The 18,719-nt window shown below is 50.8% G+C and overlaps 1 protein-coding gene across 1 annotated transcript; it reads left to right on the top strand.

Annotated features, from left to right (window-relative positions):
* Positions 1 to 1,684: 1,684 nt before the first annotated feature.
* AIRE (autoimmune regulator) lies at positions 1,685 to 6,445 on the top strand (the record flags this gene model as incomplete). The annotated part of the gene is made up of 11 exons (XM_080623204.1): positions 1,685 to 1,825; positions 1,905 to 2,079; positions 2,169 to 2,315; positions 2,403 to 2,462; positions 2,557 to 2,670; positions 2,774 to 2,898; positions 3,061 to 3,138; positions 3,447 to 3,562; positions 3,636 to 3,845; positions 3,949 to 4,045; positions 5,496 to 6,445. 11 exons carry the CDS (start codon positions 1,685 to 1,687, stop codon positions 5,574 to 5,576), a joined length of 1,344 nt encoding a protein of 447 aa, XP_080479330.1. The 3' UTR covers positions 5,577 to 6,445.
* Between the last annotated feature and the right edge of the window lie 12,274 nt (positions 6,446 to 18,719).

Genomic DNA, 18,719 nt, shown 5'->3' with positions numbered 1-18,719 from the left:
CACCTGGCAGCTGCTGCTCTACCTCCTGTGTAGCATTTCAGAAAGGGGAAGGAACACAAAAATAACAACCCAAAATGCAAATCACTACACTGCTGAGCAGTCTGGATGTGGAAAACAATCTGTCTGTGATTCAGAGCACAGAAACAGTCAAAAGGCTGGAATTTAACACAAGTCTGAGCCCAGCGTTGTGGGCTCATGGCTCACAGCTGCATTGGACAGTGCCTGACCTGGAAGGAGCTGCCCTAACTGCGGGTGGGTGGGCCTGGGGAGGTGACAACCATTGGCTGCCCTGTGGCGAGCACCAGGATCTTGTCCTAGAGGCACCGGACAGCTTAACACAGGGTCATGGTGACACATTTTGGCCCTGCAAGTGGAACACTGAGGAAAATGGTTTTCTTGGGAAGGGTGAAGCAGACTTGTGAGAATGTGTCATTGATGGGCTTGTGCTCAGTGCCTGTGGCTGGGCTGCAGGGAGCTTCAGCTCCCATTTCTCCTGACACCTGTGTTTTGAGAGGTGCATCAGGCAGTGGCAAAGCCATCCCCCCCACGGCAGAGCTGGGCACTGAAATTCCTGTGTGGGGCATGGGAACCTTGAAGGTCACCTGGCTGACCCCAATCCCATTTCTCCCAGTGCCTCCGTGGGAAAAGTCACCCCAAATGCTGAAAGGAGCTCCAGGGTGGGTGTTTCCATGGATAAACACATTAATCTATTAAGCAGATGTGTATGAGGGTATTTCCTGCTCTCACAGAAGATGTTGTCTTGTTATTCTTCCTGAGTTTCTGAACAGCAGCCTCTTCCTTCTGGCACAGCTTTGGAGCCAGCGGATACCACAGTTGGGAATTGGGATAGGAGCTTTGGAGCTTTCTCTTTCCTGGCACGTGCTAACAGAGCAGCCAGTCCCACAGATTTTTCTATGCTCGGTGTGCCCAAGGAGCCAGTTTGCACTGGTTCCAAGGTTTTTACAATTGTGTATATCCAGTGAAATCACTTTATTGCCCAATTTCCAGGAGTGGGTGTTTAGGAGCTGCAAGCAGTGCCTGCCCAGGTAATCCCTGGCCTTGTTTGTGGCACTGGCAGGCTGGAAGGCAGAGATGCCACGCTTCAAGCAGGCTGTTTGCTTGTTCAGCATTCCTAATTGTACCTGATCACACTGTTTGGTGTCAGTGCTTTCCTATTGGTGGTTTGCAGGTAGCCAGGGCAAATATTCCCATTTTCCCCTGCTGTCAGGGCATTGCTTCCCACGTGCTCCAGGGCTGAGTTTCTGGATGAGAGAAGCAGGTCCTGCGGAAAGTCCAGAAATTCTGGGGCAATGCCTGGCCAGCCACAGGGACAAGAAAGGCAGGAGCCCCTGTGCCAGCACCCCACTGACCCGCTCTCCCTGGCCACCCAGGGGTGGTCATTGCAGTGTTGGCTGTCCTTCATGCTAACACCACTCTTAATGCCCTGAGCTCGGGGGCAACCTGACCCCAAATCCCAGTGCTGGGGGTGCGGCAGTGCCATGGGAGCAAGCCCAACCATGCCAACGGTGAGCTGGTGTCGAGAGGAACAATCTCGGGTTACATGGCCTTGTACAGAAATGAGTGGGTCTGCGGGAGCCTGATAAGGTTTCCACTGTTGGTGGCCAGGGCATATTAAAGGGGAGTGTCAGGGCAGGCTGCTCATCCCCGGCAGCATCCCTGCAGCATGGCGGGGCCAGGTGGTGAAGGGGACCTGCGGCGCCTGCTGAAGCTGCACCGCACTGAGATTGCCATGGCAGTGGATGACATCTTCCCACTGCTGCACGGCTTGGCTGACCACGATGTTGTCCCTGAGCACATCTTCAAGGTGAGGCTGCAGGGTGGGAGAGGATGGCCACACTGTGGGGCTGGCTGATAACACTGACAGGCCGTGATGGCACCGGCAGGAGACGCTGAGCCGGACGGAGCGGGAGGGTTCCCACCGTGCCTTCCATGCGCTGCTCACCTGGCTGCTGGGCCAAGATGCTGCTGCCGTCCGGGACTTCTGGGAAGTGCTCTTCAAGGACTACAACCTGGAGCGGTACACACGGCTCCGGCCCCTCCGCGGTGCCTTCCCCAGAGGTAGCAGGAGGCCATCCCCTGGCTCCCCCCTGGCTCTGCTGGCAGGCAGGGGTGACACCCAGGCCCGGCTGTGCCTGTCCCCTTCACAGAGGTGGAGCTGGGGCGGCAGCACCGTGGCAGGCGTCTTTCCCCCAGCCCCATAGCACCGCACAGACCCCAAGGCAAGAGGAGAGCCCCTGAGGAGCGGGATGGAGCCCGAGCCGTGCAGCCCTCCCCACGGCACACTGCCAGCCCTGGTATGGATACACACAGTGGGATGGAGATGTGCTGGGGGGATCCCTGAGGTGCAGTGTTCCCTGATGCCCACCCTCACAACCCTGCAGGGCCCCTGGTGAAGGTGAGGACTGTGAAGAAGCCAGAGGGTGTGGATGCCCCTCGTGGCAGTGGTGAGTGCCTAACCCCGATGGGACAGTGTCTGCCTGGGCACTGTTTGCCTGTAGTTGATGCCTGCTCCGCTAAGCCAGTCCCTGCCTGCAGCCCTCCAGGCAGCGGCCTCCTCTGTGCAGAGAGCGGTGGCTGTGGCAAGCAGTGAGGTGCCTGTCACTCAAGGGGCCATTGAGGGCATCCTCATCAAGCACACACTGGAACCAGGTAGGATCAGCTAACCTCCTGTCCGGTTTAGCCCCCCAAATCCAGAAGCTGTCCCCAGGAGGAGGGGTGGGAGTGAGGGCGCTGCTGTTGGCCTCTCTTGCAGGCAGCTCCAAGGCGGGCAGCAAACCTGGGGACGAGCTGTATGCCGCAGCCACCTGTGAGGAGCCGGGTGCCAGGAGCAGAAGCCGCAGCCTGAGGCCCCCTGCCCGGCCCAAGGCATCCCGAAGTGTACAGACCCCCCACCACCTGCTTTCACCCCCCACTTCTGCAGCTGCCCAAGGCTGTGGCAGGGGTTGTCCCTGCCTGGCGGCATGACCATGGCCTGGGGGTGTCCCCCATGCCAGGCTGTCCCAGCAGCTCCCCCAGACCTCTTGCTTGTCTTGTCTGCAGAGCGGGGAGCCCCGAGTGCACCCCCAGGACCAGCTGCTGACACCCACTGTGCACAGCCAGGACCCTGTGCCACACCAGGTGAGCCCCTGTGCATCCCTGAGAGGCACCTGGTGAAACAGGGACCATTGGAGTGTCCCTTGCATGTCCCTTTGCTTGGCTGAGCACAGGCAACCTGGGGCTTAGCTGCCAGCCCTCACAAGGCTACAACTCCCCAGAAACAGGCAATTCCCACCCTGACTGGAGTTGGTGCATTTGGTGCAGGGCGGGTGATGCAAGGGGAAAGGGTGATGAGGATGACAGGCTCTGGGGTCCCTCGCCAGCATGAGCGCCAGCACCACTGCAGCCTGCTGCCTGGTGGTGACCTGCTGCCCGCTCCCCTGGGGCAGGAGAATGAGGACGAGTGTGCGGTATGCGGTGATGGTGGTGAGCTCATCTGCTGCGATGGCTGCCCCAGGGCCTTCCACCTCGCCTGCCTGGTGCCCCCGCTGCCCCGCGTCCCCAGGTGAGCCCCAAGGTGCCATCAGGACCCCGGTGCCCCCCCAGCTGTCCCTCACTGCCTGGCTCCGGCTGTGCAGTGGGACATGGCAGTGTGGCTCCTGTGTGGCGACTGCGGCTGAGTCAAGCGGGCTGCAGGAGGTGAATGCAGCTGTGGAGAGAATCCCGGACACCCTGGGGGAGGAGGCATGTGGACCCCAGGGCAGCGGAGGTGATGGCAGTGTCTGCAGCCGCTGCTTCACTCAGATCCCTGCATCCCGACACTGCTCTGCACCCAGCAGGGACCCCAGGTGAGTCTCCTGTCATCATCCCCCACATCTTAGCCTTAAATCCCCACATGGCTGGGAAGGGGGAGGCTACTCTGATGGTCTCTGTCTCCCCTCATGGTTGTAGGAGGCTGCTGCTATGCCCATCCTGCGTGACCACCCCAGACACAGGCAGGCTGGAGAGCACCGCGGTGGCCAGCAACCACCCACTACAAGCAGCAAAGGTTGGTACCACCAGCAACCAGCCCCATGGAGAGAAACAGCCTGGGTGAGGCAGCAGTGGTGGGTACAAAGGAAAGGCTGAGGAATGTTATCTCAGGCTGGGTGAGGGACTGGACGAGTGTTGCTGGAGGCAAGTTAGTGAACGGGAGAACTGGCTATCCTTGATTTGGAGGAGGCTGAGGTTCTCAATGACTTGTTTGTCTCAGTCTTCACTGGCAAGTGCTCTAGCCACGCTGCTCAAGTCCTGTGAGGTGGGCCAATGCCAGCCTTATGAAGTTTGGTTTGAATGCCAAGTGCAAGGTCCTACGCCTGGGTCAGAGCAATCCCAGGCACAGCTACAGGTTGGGCAGAGAAGAGATTCAGAGCAGCTCTGCAGAGAAGGACTTGGGGGTGTTGGTCGATGAGAAAATGAACATGAGCCGGCTTCAATGTGCGCTCGCAGCCCAGAAAGCCGACCGTATCCTGGGCTGCATCAAAAGGAGCGTGACCAGCAGGTCCAAGGAGGTGATCCTGCCCCTCTACTCTGCTCTCATGACACCCCGCTTGGAGTATTGTGTGCAGTTCTGGTGTCCTCAACATAAGAAGGACATGGAACTGTTGGAACAAGTCCAGAGGAGGGCCACGAGGATGATCAGGGGACTGGAGCACCTCCCGTATGAAGATAGGATAAGAAAGTTTGGGCTGTTCAGCCTGGAGAAGAGAAGGCTGAGTGGAGACCTCATAGCAGCCTTCCAGTACCTGAAGGGGGCCTATAGGGATGCTGGGGAGGGACACTCCATTAGGGACTGTAGTGATAGGACAAGGGGTAATGGGTTAAGACTTAAACAGGAGAAGTTTAGATTGGATATAAAGAGGAAGTTCTTTACTGTGTGAGGGTGGTGAGGCACTGGAATGGGTTGCCAGGGAAGCTGTGAATGCTCCATCCCTGGCGGTGTTCAAGGCCAGATTGGACAGAGCCTTGGGTGACATGGTTTAGTGTGAGGTGTCCCTGCCCAGGGCAGGGGATTGGAACTAGATGATCTTACAGTCCTTTCTAACCCAAACCATTCTATGAAGCTGTACTGGGGAGGGAGGTGAGGGGGGTAAAGGGCTAGAGATGTGGGGCATGATATGAGGCTGCACCAGATGACAGACTGAACCCAGTCAACCAGCCCTGACCCAAGGGCTGCAGGCAGAGGGCAGGCAGGAAAGCTGACAGGACGTGTCTCCTCCTGCAGGCGGAGGATGGCTCCCTCGGCAGTGACCCTGTGCTGAGCAGGGATGAGCTTGACGCCCTCCTGGGTGAGGTATGGCACTCATGGACGGCAACAGGCATAGTCCATTGAGGGGACTATGTCTCTGGTGTGACCTACAGGATGACGTTAGGCAGGGGGCGAGGTAGAGATAGCCAGGACAGACAAGGGGGCAGGGATTGGGATGGATTTGGAGAATGACCTTGGGGCTGTCCTGCAGGGCACCTGGGACGGGATCCTGCAGTGGGCATTCCAGAGCATGGCACGGCCCCTTGCAGACACCCATGGGCTCTTTGCCTAGTGCCTGCTGCCCTGAAGGCAGTTCCCACAGCACAGGCTGCTGGCACAGCACAGGCATTGCTGCAGGAACTGCAGAAGCAGGATGGCACCCCTGAAAACAGGTAACAGCATCAGATACTGCGACCATCGAGCCAGTGCTCCAACCACGGAGACAAGTCCAGAAATGTGGGTACAGCTAACGACTCTAGGTAAAGTGTGGACAGGATAAATAAGCATCATGATCAGAGAATATACAACAAGAGAAATTTATTTTAAAACTAAACAAAATATTTAAAGCTTAGGTGAAAAAAGGCCAAAAGTACTTAAAAGACTGAACAGCAGAGAAAAAAACCCATCAAAAATTAAATCCCACCCATCCATCATCAGCACAAAACAAAGACAAAGGCCAATCAAAGAGCAAGAAGCCACATAACGAAGGAAGAATTCCCATCCAAGTACACCATGATCTCTACCATCCCCCTACAACAGCCGCATGGGAGCACCCCAAAGACTTGCCCCTATGCAACACCCCACCAGAATTGGCTCTCACCAACATCCAGATCAATATCCATTGATTTCTGAAAAATCTATTTTCCAATAATCTCCTGGTTCCATCCCTGATTTCAGTGTTCCCTTTTGAACCTTCTTCTTTACAACTGGATGATTTTTCAAACCTATTCCACATTTTGCAGTCTTCATTTTCGCTATTTCTAGCATTTTTACTGATCCTCTGTGTTTCTTTCAAAGTGCCACTAATGCTGCTGCTCCCCAGCGACATTCTTTCTGTCTTGTCTGTATTATTTCCCTCCAAGTGGTGGGATTACTACTTCGGCCTTGTGAGCCCCGCAGCAACACGGCACGGGCGCCCCTCGCGGACCTGCCCCTCTGCAACACCCCAGCAAGAAAAAAGGGGGCCGCCGTGGCTCGCCGAGTCCCCTATCGGCCGGCAAAAGCCTACAGCACCCGGGACTCCCAGGCGGTCTCCCATCCAAGTACTAACCGAGCCCGACCCTGCTTAGCTTCCGAGATCAGACGAGATCGGGCGTTTTCAGGGTGGTGTGGCCGTAGGCAGCCTCTTCTCCGCCACCACCGCACTCGCTCCGCCGCACACGCTCCCGGCCCGCGCTCAGCCCCAGCACCCAAAGCCACCCGCACCCTTGTGACGCCCAACCTCGCCAGCACCCCCAAGCACACAGCCCCGCACGGCCCTGCCCGCGGCACCCGGAGAAACCCCCCCGGCACAACCGACGCCACGCTCCTTGTCTCATGTCCCGCAACAACGGGGACTCCCACGGACGTGCCCCTCCGCAGCACCCCACCGACAAAAAGGGGTCTGAAATTGCCCACAGGGCCCCTATGGCCTCAACATCCCAGCAAGGACAAGGGGGCTGGAATTGCTCGCAGGGGCCTCTATGGCTTAAACGTACAAGCAAGAAAACGGGGGCCAGCGTTGCCCGCACGGGATCCTATCTGCTCAACATCCCAGCAAGAAAAAGGGATTTGGAATTGCTCGCATGGGCCCCCAAAGACGCAAGACCCCGCGTACAAAAAGGAGCTGATGTTGCTCGCCGGGTCCCCTGTCGGCTGGCAAAAGCCTACAGCACCCGGGATTCCCAGGCGGTCTCCCATCCAAGTACTAACCGAGCCCGACCCTGCTTAGCTTCCGAGATCAGACGAGATCGGGCGTTTTCAGGGTGGTGTGGCCGTAGGCAGCCTCTTCTCCGCCACCACCGCACTCGCTCCGCCGCACACGCTCCCGACCCGCGCTCAGCACCAGCACCCAAAGCCACCCGCACCCTTGTGATGCACTCCTGCCCTGCTGGCACTCGACTAAAGGCTGGGTACAAGAAAAGATTACTTATTCTTCTCTGTTGCATATAAGTGCGCAACATGCTCTTGCCCAGCACTGTGGATCTTTGTTTTCACTTTCGAATTGTACCAGTCTGGCAGGGAAGCATGTTCCCCTGCTTCAGGTGATGATACAGGGCACACTGCAGAAGCATCAGGCTTCAGTTTGGAGCAGATGATTTGTGTGCATGGCCATAGATATCTCAGATCCTAGCAAATGCTCCAGAAACAATATGCCTCAGGGATGGAAATGGCTTCATGTGTTTATAGGAGAAGTGGAAGTGGGAAAGAGCTTGTGAAGGTGTGAACGTGTCACCTGATGTCCTGAGAAGGGAGCTACCTGCAGTATATTCAGCATGGCATCACCTGGACCTAATGAGCTTAAATGATGGGAGCAAGATGGGACATGGCTGGCTTTCTCCCTCTGTCCAGGTTAGAAGGAGTCAGAGATCAAATCTGCCCTTTGGAGGGCAAAGCATGCAAGGAAGTGGGCGTGCTTGTTTCTAGCTTGTTTTTAAAATGCAGATGAAGGAAAACAGGTAAGTGGCCCTCTCTGCTCTGTAACCAAATAGATTCTCCTTTTGACCTGAACTCAATGAGCTACTTAGCAGCCTTATCTTGTGAAAAGCGTGGAAAATGGGTTCAGTTCACAAGATTGATTGGTCACCCTGTAACACAGGGAGGGAGAACTGGTGTCTCCTGGAGTTGGTGATGTACAGCTCATGTCATGCAGAACTTGTCTGCTGTTCTAGAGGTGGGTATGAAAGGCTTCTTGTAGGGGATGGGGCTACAGGGTTGTAAACGCAGCACCCTCACACACTGAAAAAGGAAGGAGCCCTTGTAGTGGCCAGCTTTCACACCATCTTTCATTTGAGTCCTGTGAAATGCTTTCTCTCTGTAGATACATGGCCCTTGCTGGTCCTTACCCTCCAGGATGTCATCTCTTACTTTGCAGCTTCATGTGTGATGAAAGGAGAATTTCACATCAACTGCATCTTTTGACAGCGGGTCGGGCTTGAAGCTTAGCACTCTGCCATTAACTTGTGTTCAGTGTACAATGGACAAACTAACCGGGGGGGAAATTTATGCAGTGAGAATTTCAAAAAGCAAACAAACAACCCATCAAGGTGTGCTTTGGGAAGATAACACAGGTGTTTGCAAAGGCAGAATGGAAGGTGAGCAGGGAAAAACTGCCCTTGAAAATGGGCTGGAAAAGTGTGTCTCCAGTGCAACTTGTTCCGAGTAACTCAGGAAGTGAGAGAAGGGGAGGAGCAGAGGGAGTGGGCTGAGAGTGGTTTGGAGTGAGTAATTTTGGGCAGAAAGTAGATCTCTTTGAACAGAAACAAGTATTTCTCCAAGCCCGGTGAGCTTGGTTTGTTCTCATGCCAGCCCTGAGTGTGCTGCTGGTTTGGAAGGTCAGTGTGCATTGAAAGCTGTCCTTCAGGGGACAGAACAAGCTCAGAATGTCTTTATTTCTGTTCATGCAAGTATCTTGCGGTGTTTCTACTGCCTGTCCCTGGCATCCTTTACAGAAACAGCAGCGAGGCACTTCCGTAAGCCAACACCATTTCCAACCTGTGACAAACCCCTTCTCAGTAGATGCTGGTGGCTGTCCTGCATGTCAGCAGAAGTGAACAATTTTAGCCTGGGGGTGTGTACTTTACAGTTTCAAGGAGCTCTAAAGGCTTGTGGGGGTTTGTGGAAAGTGGTTTGTTGAAATACACCAACAGGAGCCTCCAAAATCTCTGTCTTGGTTGGTTGCTCTACAAACAGAGTGGAAGTTATCTGTGTCCTGAGAAGATAGATTTAGGGGGATTCATGGGGTCACAGCTATCAGCACATGAAAGAGAAGATGACACTTCTCAGTGGTGTGAATGGGCATGGTGAAGGAGGATGGCTGGTTCTGCTGTACCAGCAGTCCTCCCCTGCCTGTGTGCTCCAGCGGACCACCATGGCTGTGCCTTCCACGTGGCTCTGGGCTGAACAGAGGGATGAGCTTCTATCCCCTTCAGCACAGGGGACACAAAAGTGGTTGGCAGTGGTATTAATCCTTCCACATGGTACCTCATTGTATCAGTGCAGGAGAACTTCGGAAGGAGGGTCTTTGTAGCAGGGTGATTAAATCACCACAGAATCCCAGACTGGTTTGGGTTGGAAGGCACCTTACAGCTCACCCAGTTCCAGCCCCCTGCCACAGACAGGGACACCTTCCACTAGAGCAGGGTGCTCCAATTCCTGTCCAACCTGGCCTTGAACACTGCCGGGGATGGGGCAGCCACGGCTTCTCTGGGCACCCTGTGCCAGGGCCTCAGCACCCTCACAGGGAAGAACTTCTGCCTAATGTCCAATGTAAATCCCCCCTCTGTCAGGTTAAAGCCATTCCCCCTTGTCCTGTCACTACAGGCCCTTGTCAAAAGCCCCTCTCCAGGTTTCTTGTAGCCCTCTTAGGCCCTGGGAGCTGCTCTAAGATCTCCCCTTAAGGAGCCTTCTCTTCTCCAGGCTGAACCAGCCCAGCTCCCTCAGTTTGTCTCCACAGGGGAAAATGGCATTTGCTTTGTCACAAGACAGGGAAATCTTGTGAGTCACTAAGTCAGTATCTGAAGGGCTTTGACACATAAGCCTGCTGTGCAGCTGGGGTTATCAATGAAAAGACATAAGCTAAAATCCCTTTGGGGGATGTTCCCATATTGTTGTTGCACATCACCCTAGGACAGAACTGAAGTCTGACCTAGGGAGCTGCTCATTAGAAGCTGATTATTAAGGAAGCTGTAATGTTGCTTGCCTGGATCTCACAGTTACCTTGTAAATAAACCTCTACCCTGGCAGATGGGTCAGACCTGAACTCCCAGCTGGAAGGTTTGGGCCCCTTCATTGGGTTGCACCTGTTGTAGAGAAGCACAGCCTTGCAGAGCACATTAGTTTCTGTAACCACTTCACTCTTTTGGTCTGCTGCAGCAGGTCTAGATGTATTTCCTCTATCCCTTGCATCTTAATTACTTAATGCTCATCTGGAAATGAATTTGGAGGAGTACAACTAAAATAAACCTCCCCTCTCTTTCCTTGGAAACGCAGATCCCTGTTTGTCAGACATGTCTATGACCTCCCAGTTTAAAGAACAACTTCCTGATGCATGGGGTAAACCTTTCCTCTAGCTTGGTATCAGGTGGAGAGTTCAGTAGATGCAGTCATTTCCAGCTGAGAGAGAGGCTTGGAAATTCACAGTGGTGAACAGCCCTTATACAGATGCCTGCATCAGGCAGCTGTGTCCTGCACCGTACCATGGTGCAGGGGCTTGGCCAGCGATGGAGTGAGGGGCCAGTGCCCTTCTCCAGCAGTAGTCTATCACTGATGCTGCTGAGCTGGTTCATTACACTGTGTCAGGAGCTGGTGCTCCTGGTTTCATAGCAGTTACAAACTCAGCTACAGATACTTTGGCACCGAAAAGCATGTCTTATAAGTCTTATTCTTACTGATTTACTAGCATGTATTTTTCATTTTTTAATAGAAAGTCCTTTTTTAAACAAACTAAACAAAACTCCTCTATTTAGGCAAATCATATTAAAGAAATCAATATATAGAAATAAGATGGAATTGAGCTGTAAGAGCTCAATTCCATCTTATTTCTATTACGGTTGCTCTGATTAATCAATCTTCTTTTGTTCCATAAACACATTTTTATTCTGCCATCTTCTGTGCTTTTTTTGCAAAATGAGTTTATTTTATGATGAATTACTGTGATATCTTAGATAATGCTGATAACAAAAAAATCTTGGATGTTAGTCCTCCTAATTGCATGCTTTCACATGTTATTATATTTTCCCTAGACCTATCTTACGAAGCTCTTTTGAGCGGGATTTTACGTATGTTCAGTAGAATAACCATCTAATTGTAAAAGATATGGGGTTTGTACTGTGTTTGTATAGATCCATGTATCACATGCAATGATGAGAAGGCTAATGGGGGCATGATCGTGTTCCCTTCCGTGTTTTTCAGTAAAAAGAAGCATGACTTTCCTTTAGTACAGTGAGAGATGGTAGACTTTGATGGGATAAAACAGACTTTTTCACTAAAATTAGCTGCACTTCAGTGGGTGCAAGGGGTGAAAAACCATGTGGGTAACAAGGATATATTAAGACTTGAATAACTTTATTCCAAACCTTTTTATTCCCTTTTGCTTCAGGAAGAACAGCAATGTCTGGTAAACATGGATTAAGAGCAAACTTCCTACTGCTTGAGTAGTGTCAGTCAGATGAGGCTGCATTTGCCAACATTTCAGTTATACCTGAGTTTGTTAACAAAGAGAGAAGGGAGTCCTTCAGCAGACATCCCTGTATCATCATCAAGCTCTAAATAAGCATTAATGAAATCTAACCTGCCTGACAGTGTTTTAGAGCAGGCAGAATAGATAAACAGAAACACATAGTCCTCTCCGTAAGGTCGTTGTAGAAGGCCTTGTGCAGGAGTGCCTCAAGTTACCAACAAGTTTGGGTTATGTGGACGTGCAAGATAGGATCTTGTTCTCCTGTGTAGAAGTTGCTCTGGTTTGATGTGGACAAATTATCAAACTTGGGCAGCTCCCCAAAGCAAAGGCAGGCAGGCAGTGATACAATACTTATATAAATCTACTTCCAGTTCTTACGATGAAACCGGATCGTGTGCACTTTGACTTTAATCCTCTTCTACTGTTTATTTTACATCTTTCTTTTAATAGATACTGAAATTCTTGCTCCATTGTTCATCCGGTCTGGGCTGTGTGGCTGTGTCAGCTCATAATTTAGAGCAAAATAGGATCCTCTATGTTCATTCCTTCCGTATCTCCTTTGACAGGATGTTTTTTCTTCTTGGATCATAGCAACTGCTGCTATAAGTGCTTGTGGTTGGCACTCAGTGCGTTTTTACTACATTTAGATCACAAGTGTGACACTTGAATGAACCCTCATCAGTGGGTTGATGTCTTTGCCTTCAAAAGCACTCCAGGCTTTTAAATCTCATACATGGGAGGTATTTGCAAAGGTTTGTTATGTGTGAGCAGTAGGCTTTGATTGATTTGGTGAAAACATGCTTACTGTGTGTAACGCTGGCTGCTGTGGGACTGTAAGCAATGAGAAGTCTCATCTTTTAGGAGCATCGAATGTGATGTGGCAAATGTGCTGCCATTAGGATGTAGCAACAGGCATCTTTTGAGCTTGTTAAGTTCTTCAGCTTCATTTTTGTCTTTGGTTATAGCTGTGGCTAAGTGCACTGTAGGTGTGCAGCTGGGGCATGCTGTCTGCTACAGGAGCTATCAGCAAATTTGTGGTGGTGCCTAACAGGGCCTTTTGAGGTCTGAAGCATCTCCAGTGGCTAGGGGAGGCCAGCCCTGCGGCAGGGGCTTTCTTCCCACTGTCATGTGGACTTGGATATCAAATAGTCTCCTTTTACTGTAATTCACTTGAGCTTATTTATATCTTAAAGTGGAGTAAAGGCCACTTACTCAGAATTAAAGCAGCTTAATGTAGATTAACCAATTCACTTTAAATCTGTACCTCTTAGTTAACTCAGACTGATTCCCTCTGTGTGTCTTCAGTGTCCTGTACCATGGCAGACTTAGAGTGATGTCTTCATGTTTCCCACAGGTGCTAATTCTTACGTGGAAAACTAACAAAAAAGTCAGCAATAGCTGGGAAACTCTGCAAATATCTGCCACACTCAGTTAAGGTCATGACCACGTTTGTACTGGGCTCTATCCTGCATTCAGTCCCTGACATAAGCAGGCAGTAAAGGCTGATGTAGGGAACCATTGCTGTGTAGTGCAAAGATGATGATTCAGCCTGCAGAAGTTATTCCTTTGCTTTTTTTTCATTGACCATAATGGGGAGTTTACACATCCATCCTCCTGGTGTAGGAATGGAAATGCTCACAAATGCTCTGTTTGTGTTGTGTGGCACTGGGTGTCATGGACAGGAGAAGGACATGGATGATGTCCTAACACAAGAGGGATGTGGAGCTGTTGGAGTGAGTCCAGAGCAGGCCATGGAGATGCTGCGAGGGCTGGAGCAGCTCTGCCCTGGAGAGAGGCTGAGAGAGCTGGGCTGGTTCAGCCTGGAGAAGAGAAGGCTCCTTAAGGGGAGATCTTAGAGCAGCTTTCAGTACATAAAGGGGCCGACAAGAAACCTGGAGAGGAGCTTTTGACAAGGGCCTGCAGGGACAGACCAAGGGGGAATGGCTTTAACTTGACAGAGGGGGGATTTACATTAGACATTAGGCAGAAGTTCTTCTCTGTGAGGGTGCTGAGGCGCTGGCACAGGGTGCCCAGAGAAGCTGTGGCTGCCCCATCCTTGGCAGTGTTCAAGGCCAGGTTGGATGGGGCTTGGAGCACCCTGATCTAGTGGAAGGTGTCCCTGCCCATGGCAGGAAGTTGGAACTGGATGAGCTTTAAGGTCCCTTCCAACCCAAACCAGTCTGGGATTCTATGTAAGATTCTATGATGTGCAGGGCCCATCAAGAAGTCTCACATTCACTTCAGAAGAAATTGGATTGGCGTTTAATGTAAAGGCAGTGCAATTTAATTGCAACTTTATTAGGTTAGAATCTGGTTCTCCAGTATATATTCAAGTAGCTGCAGCTATGAACTCGCCAGGGCAGAGTATAACTGGGTGTATCTGATAGCTCAGAGGCACTATTTCTTAATGAACAAGCAGTCATGTCTGAAGGTGGTTCAGCTGCAGCCATGGTTCCAGGGGTGTCTGTGCTGCCCATTTGCAAGAAATACAGCAGCTTTGCTCACAGAAGCCCTAGGCTGGTGTGATCAGGCCATCACATACCCAGTTTGGTTGAGTGCCTTTCTGCCTCTACCTCCCTTTATTCAACTTGTATCTGGGATCATCCTCCTAGTCCCATGAGTGTCCTTGTCACCTCTCCAAACAATCAATAGTGTGGTGGTTTCACAAAACAAAATCCCAAGAGGAAACAGTCGCTCAGCTGAGATTCCCAGGTCATCCTGGGGATTCAGGAATTAACCCCAGTGACAGCTTTGTGCCTAAACCTCCCAGGCAGCTGTAGATAGACTCAGCTGTGCTCGCTGGTCCTGGATGCTACTGAGCAATCTCCATAGCCATTGCTGAAAGTGCCTATCTTACTTTCCCAGCAACACGATGACTCCGTTATTCCTGCACAGTCTGTATCAGCAATGTCAACCAGGAATTTGCTGCGTCCACACTGACCTCTACTTAAACCTGTGCTTATTGTTTGTTGCACTGGTCTCTCTGCCATTGATAAGTGTAGGTAATGGGTTTGCAGTATGCTTCAGAGGAAGCTCAACTCTTCCAAGTGTTACTGTGCTTGTCTGCCCTTGGTTGATGTTCAAAACTCAGGTCAGGACATCCCTGGGCACACACAATACATCTGGGTGTTGCTTGGAAAGGAGCTTAAATTGACTTCAGGTGTGTCCTGTGCACAAAGCAGGTTGCCAGGGGAGCCTGGTGAGTGATGACAGGAGCTTCAGAGCCCATGAGACCTTGTGGCACAAGAATACCCTCCCTCTGCAAGCATGGGCTTGCTTGGCAATGGCTGAACAAAGAGAAGTTTCGCTCAATAAGTCAGGAGGGTGCTTGCAGTAAGAAGTTTGCCTTGGAAGCTGTTGCTGGGGCTTAATGAGAATTTCCTTGAAGCTCTGCAACAGTGGGCAGTGATAGAGTGGCTGGTTTAACAGGAGCTTGTGGTCTCTGCTAATAATAAAATAGAGTTTGGACTGGAGAGGCAATACTGATGTTTATCAAGGAAAATAAATGTCTGATGCTGCCATCCAGAAATGTTGCAAGATCAAGTTGGATTTTAAGGAAGTTTTTTGTATCCCTCCTAAAATGACTCTTAGAATTATACTTAAAAGTTTCTCACTGCAATCATAAAACCCAAGAACAGGTTATCTGTATTCATAACAGAAATGTTTTCATTTACTCTTTGATTTGGAGCTTAGGCTCCCTTAAACTCCCCATGCATTCAGTGCCTTGTCATGGAAACAAGAGTGAGAAAAGCAAGTTGCCCACTTTGCATTCCATTTCGGTTTAATGCTCGTCCATGAGAGGAACACAGCTTTCTCCTGTCAGATCTCGTGCTTTTATTCCACAAATCAGGTTCGTTACACCAGCGTAACAGTCCTGAACCCAGCAGGTCTCACTGCAGCACCGTGCAGGGAAAGGTGGGGAAGAGCAAAGCTGGAGACAGGGCTTAAAATGGCTTGAGGCAAAAAAGCAGCAACGATGCTGGTTTGTCACATACGAACTGCCTCGTGGGTTTCCTGGTGTGCTGTCACCTGGTCTAGATCTAGTAAATTAGGATATGCCGAGGCTTAGGAGAGTCATTGTCCAGGTGACAAAACCCCAAATTCCTTCATCTGAGTCCAAGACAAACCTTTTCTAGTGCCCTTGTGCAATGCTGCTTGAGCAAGGTCCATGCTGGGGGGGTTTGTTAGGGTCCAGGTATTGCCTATGTGTGAGAGGGTGATTACTGAGCCCCTCTGAGATGTCTATATCTGCATAACTCTATATCTGTATCCCAAAACTGCCTTTGGTGAAACCGGGAGGCTCTCCTGTCTCTTGCTGCAGCCCAAGCAAAGCTGAGCCAGCAGTGGGGAGCAGAGACAGGAACTGATTTCAGATAGCTGGGGTTAGTGTCAGGAGCACAAATGCACTTATTCCTGAGGCTGGGAAACCTTCCTCAGGATTTCCAGGAAGGAAGCGAGCGTGTCTGCAGGTGGTGCATGGAGAGCTGTGGGAACTCACAGTAGCTATGGCACATTTCTTCCATGACCACAGCATTCTCGGGACCTGGTTTCTTGCCTAGGACTAAGTGTGATTTTATGGCTAGTGGAACACCTCGTGCACAGGGAGGAATAAAACATGTAAGAAATGGCTTTTGCCTCCAACCGCTAATTAGCTGCAACCAGACTTCCATCCTTCTGCAGAAGAGAGGTAGCTGGAGAGAGCTGAGCCTCATGTTTGGGTTCACATAGGAAGTGCTCTGCTTTCCCTGCTCAAGGTTTTGGGTCCCACCTACACTTCCGCTCTGCTCAGTTCTTGTCCAAGCAGAGATTCAAAGGCAAATGTCTATGGATTACACAGCTAAGAGATGGAACTCTTTCTTCTCAGGGTACATGACAATGCAAAGAAGTCTTCAATGGCATTAATACTTTTTTATTATTGAAGCTTGAAAACAGTCCACCCAAGTGATGTATTTTTCTAGCCAAGTATTTCCTTTTCCCCAGCCTTCGCCCTGTGCTGTTTCACCTTTCAGTCCCTCAGTTACTGAGGCACAGTTTGGGCTGACCTGGAGTGCTGTAGAGACTTCAATCTCACTTGGCTGTGCTACAGGAGAAGGGAACCAGACGACACATGTTAGAACCATTCATAACGTGCAGAACATCTTGAGTTCCCATGAATGCTTATGCATCAAATTGCATTCAAAGCCACACAGCTTCAACCCTAAGTGCAGGGTATGATCATATGCCTTAATGAGTTGGGTTTACACCAGCACTATCCCAAGTTTGCCTGCTCATACAGAGGGGACACTAACAGCTCCCTTTTGGTGAGTCCAAATGAAACTTCAGACCTTCAGGCTGTGCCCTTGGTTCTGCTCAGCTCTAAGAGTTGGGTGAAGGTTTGCCTCTGCAAATCATCTCTTGTTTTCCAATAAATGAAGGCTGTGGAAAATCATAGAATCCCAGACTGGTTTGGGTTGGAAGGGACCTTACAGCTCATCCAGTCCCAACCCCCCTGCCACAGGCAGGGACACCTTCCACTAGAGCAGGGTGCTCCAAGCCCTGTCCAACCTGGCCTTGAACACTGCCAGGGATGGGGCAGCCACGGCTTCTCTGGGCAACCTGTGCCAGGGCCTCAGCACCCTCACAGAGAAGAACTTCTTCTTAATGTGTATTATAAATCCCCCCTCTGTCATCCCAAAGCCATTAAAACCATCTCCCACTGTAAGTGTATTAGCAAGAATGATACTGTGGAAATTTGACCAAAAGCACTTAAAGCTGGCTGTAACCACATGAAGATGGTCTTGGGCTGTGTCCCATTGGAAGGAGACCACACAGCCCCTGCAGGGACCTTCATTGCATGGGCAGAGGGACCAGGCCTCACTGTTACTGACTGCTTTGTGGAAGCTGTGGTTTCCAATATTAACACAGATCTCTGCCAAAGCATATAGGGAGGCAAGAGGGGAGAGAAGAAAAAAAACCATTTCCATCTGCTGTGCTGATGTCTTTCCCCTCTGCTATTGTAATTGTTCTCATCTGTGAGAGGGCTTGGAAGGTGCCAAATGGGTAATAGCAAGGGCGTTGTGCTGTGCAAGGGAGAGAGAGCTCTGTGGCTTGAATGTGCCCTCGAAGTTCTCACAGCATCCTCTCACACTCACCTCTGTCCTCACAAGGGTGGACCACATGATTCAAGATTAAAGTTTAAATTCAGTTCTTCACTTGCCTTTACAAACATAGAGGGCTCCATCACCGTAAGGAGAGGTCTTGTGATCATTAGAGGGGGTTAATGATTAATTTTAAATATCAGGATGTTAAAATAGTTCATTGTGGTGGTTGTTTGCAAAAGCTCGAGTGCAGCGTTAGGGGAGGTTTCTGGATTCCAGGCCAAGTGCATGGTGCAGCGCTGCTGGGAGGTTTCTGGATTCTAAGCATTGCCTTGTCCTTCTACTGAGTCTCCTGTAACACAGCGGGTGTGCTTTGAGGCACTTGGCTGTGTAAGGCAGAAAACGTTTATTGTTTGAAGGAAGCACGTTCTTTGGAGTTATTAATCTGCAGTGAGAATCAATGTTAACATGCTTCAGCACTACTTACGTTCACACAGGTTTGGTTCCCTCATTATGTATCTTTCTTTACTGCTTTAATCAGTAACGACTGCGATGATAGCAAGTTCTGCTTGTTGAGAGTGCAGGTTTCTCCAACATCATGTGATTTCTACATATAAAATCACGTATTAGTGCAATAGGAGCCTCAGGATGCATTCACCCAGTACTGTTCAGAGTCTCTTTGGGATCTTCACACAGGCAGGGTCCACAGCAAAGCCCAGACCTGGTGGCTGCTGCCAGCCATGAGAAAGGGTGTCCTGATGCCTCCCTTTGCAGGGGAGCTGGACACTCTGCATTGGTCTCCCAAACAGCACAGGCAATAGCTGTGCTCCAAGATGGGTGTGATTTAAAAGCAAATTAATTGGATTAGTGCTAGTGTATGTAATAACAGCCACGTATATCTGTACAGCAGCTCTATGCTGATATGCACTCTTGAGTGGGACCTTTGCAATTGCAGGCTGTCTCTTGGGCTCCACTCCGT

Source organism: Psittacula echo (assembly GCF_963264785.1).
Source record: "Psittacula echo genome assembly, chromosome: 7".
Lineage (NCBI taxonomy): Eukaryota > Metazoa > Chordata > Aves > Psittaciformes > Psittacidae > Psittacula > Psittacula echo.
This window is presented reverse-complemented; position numbering and strand designations above follow the sequence as displayed.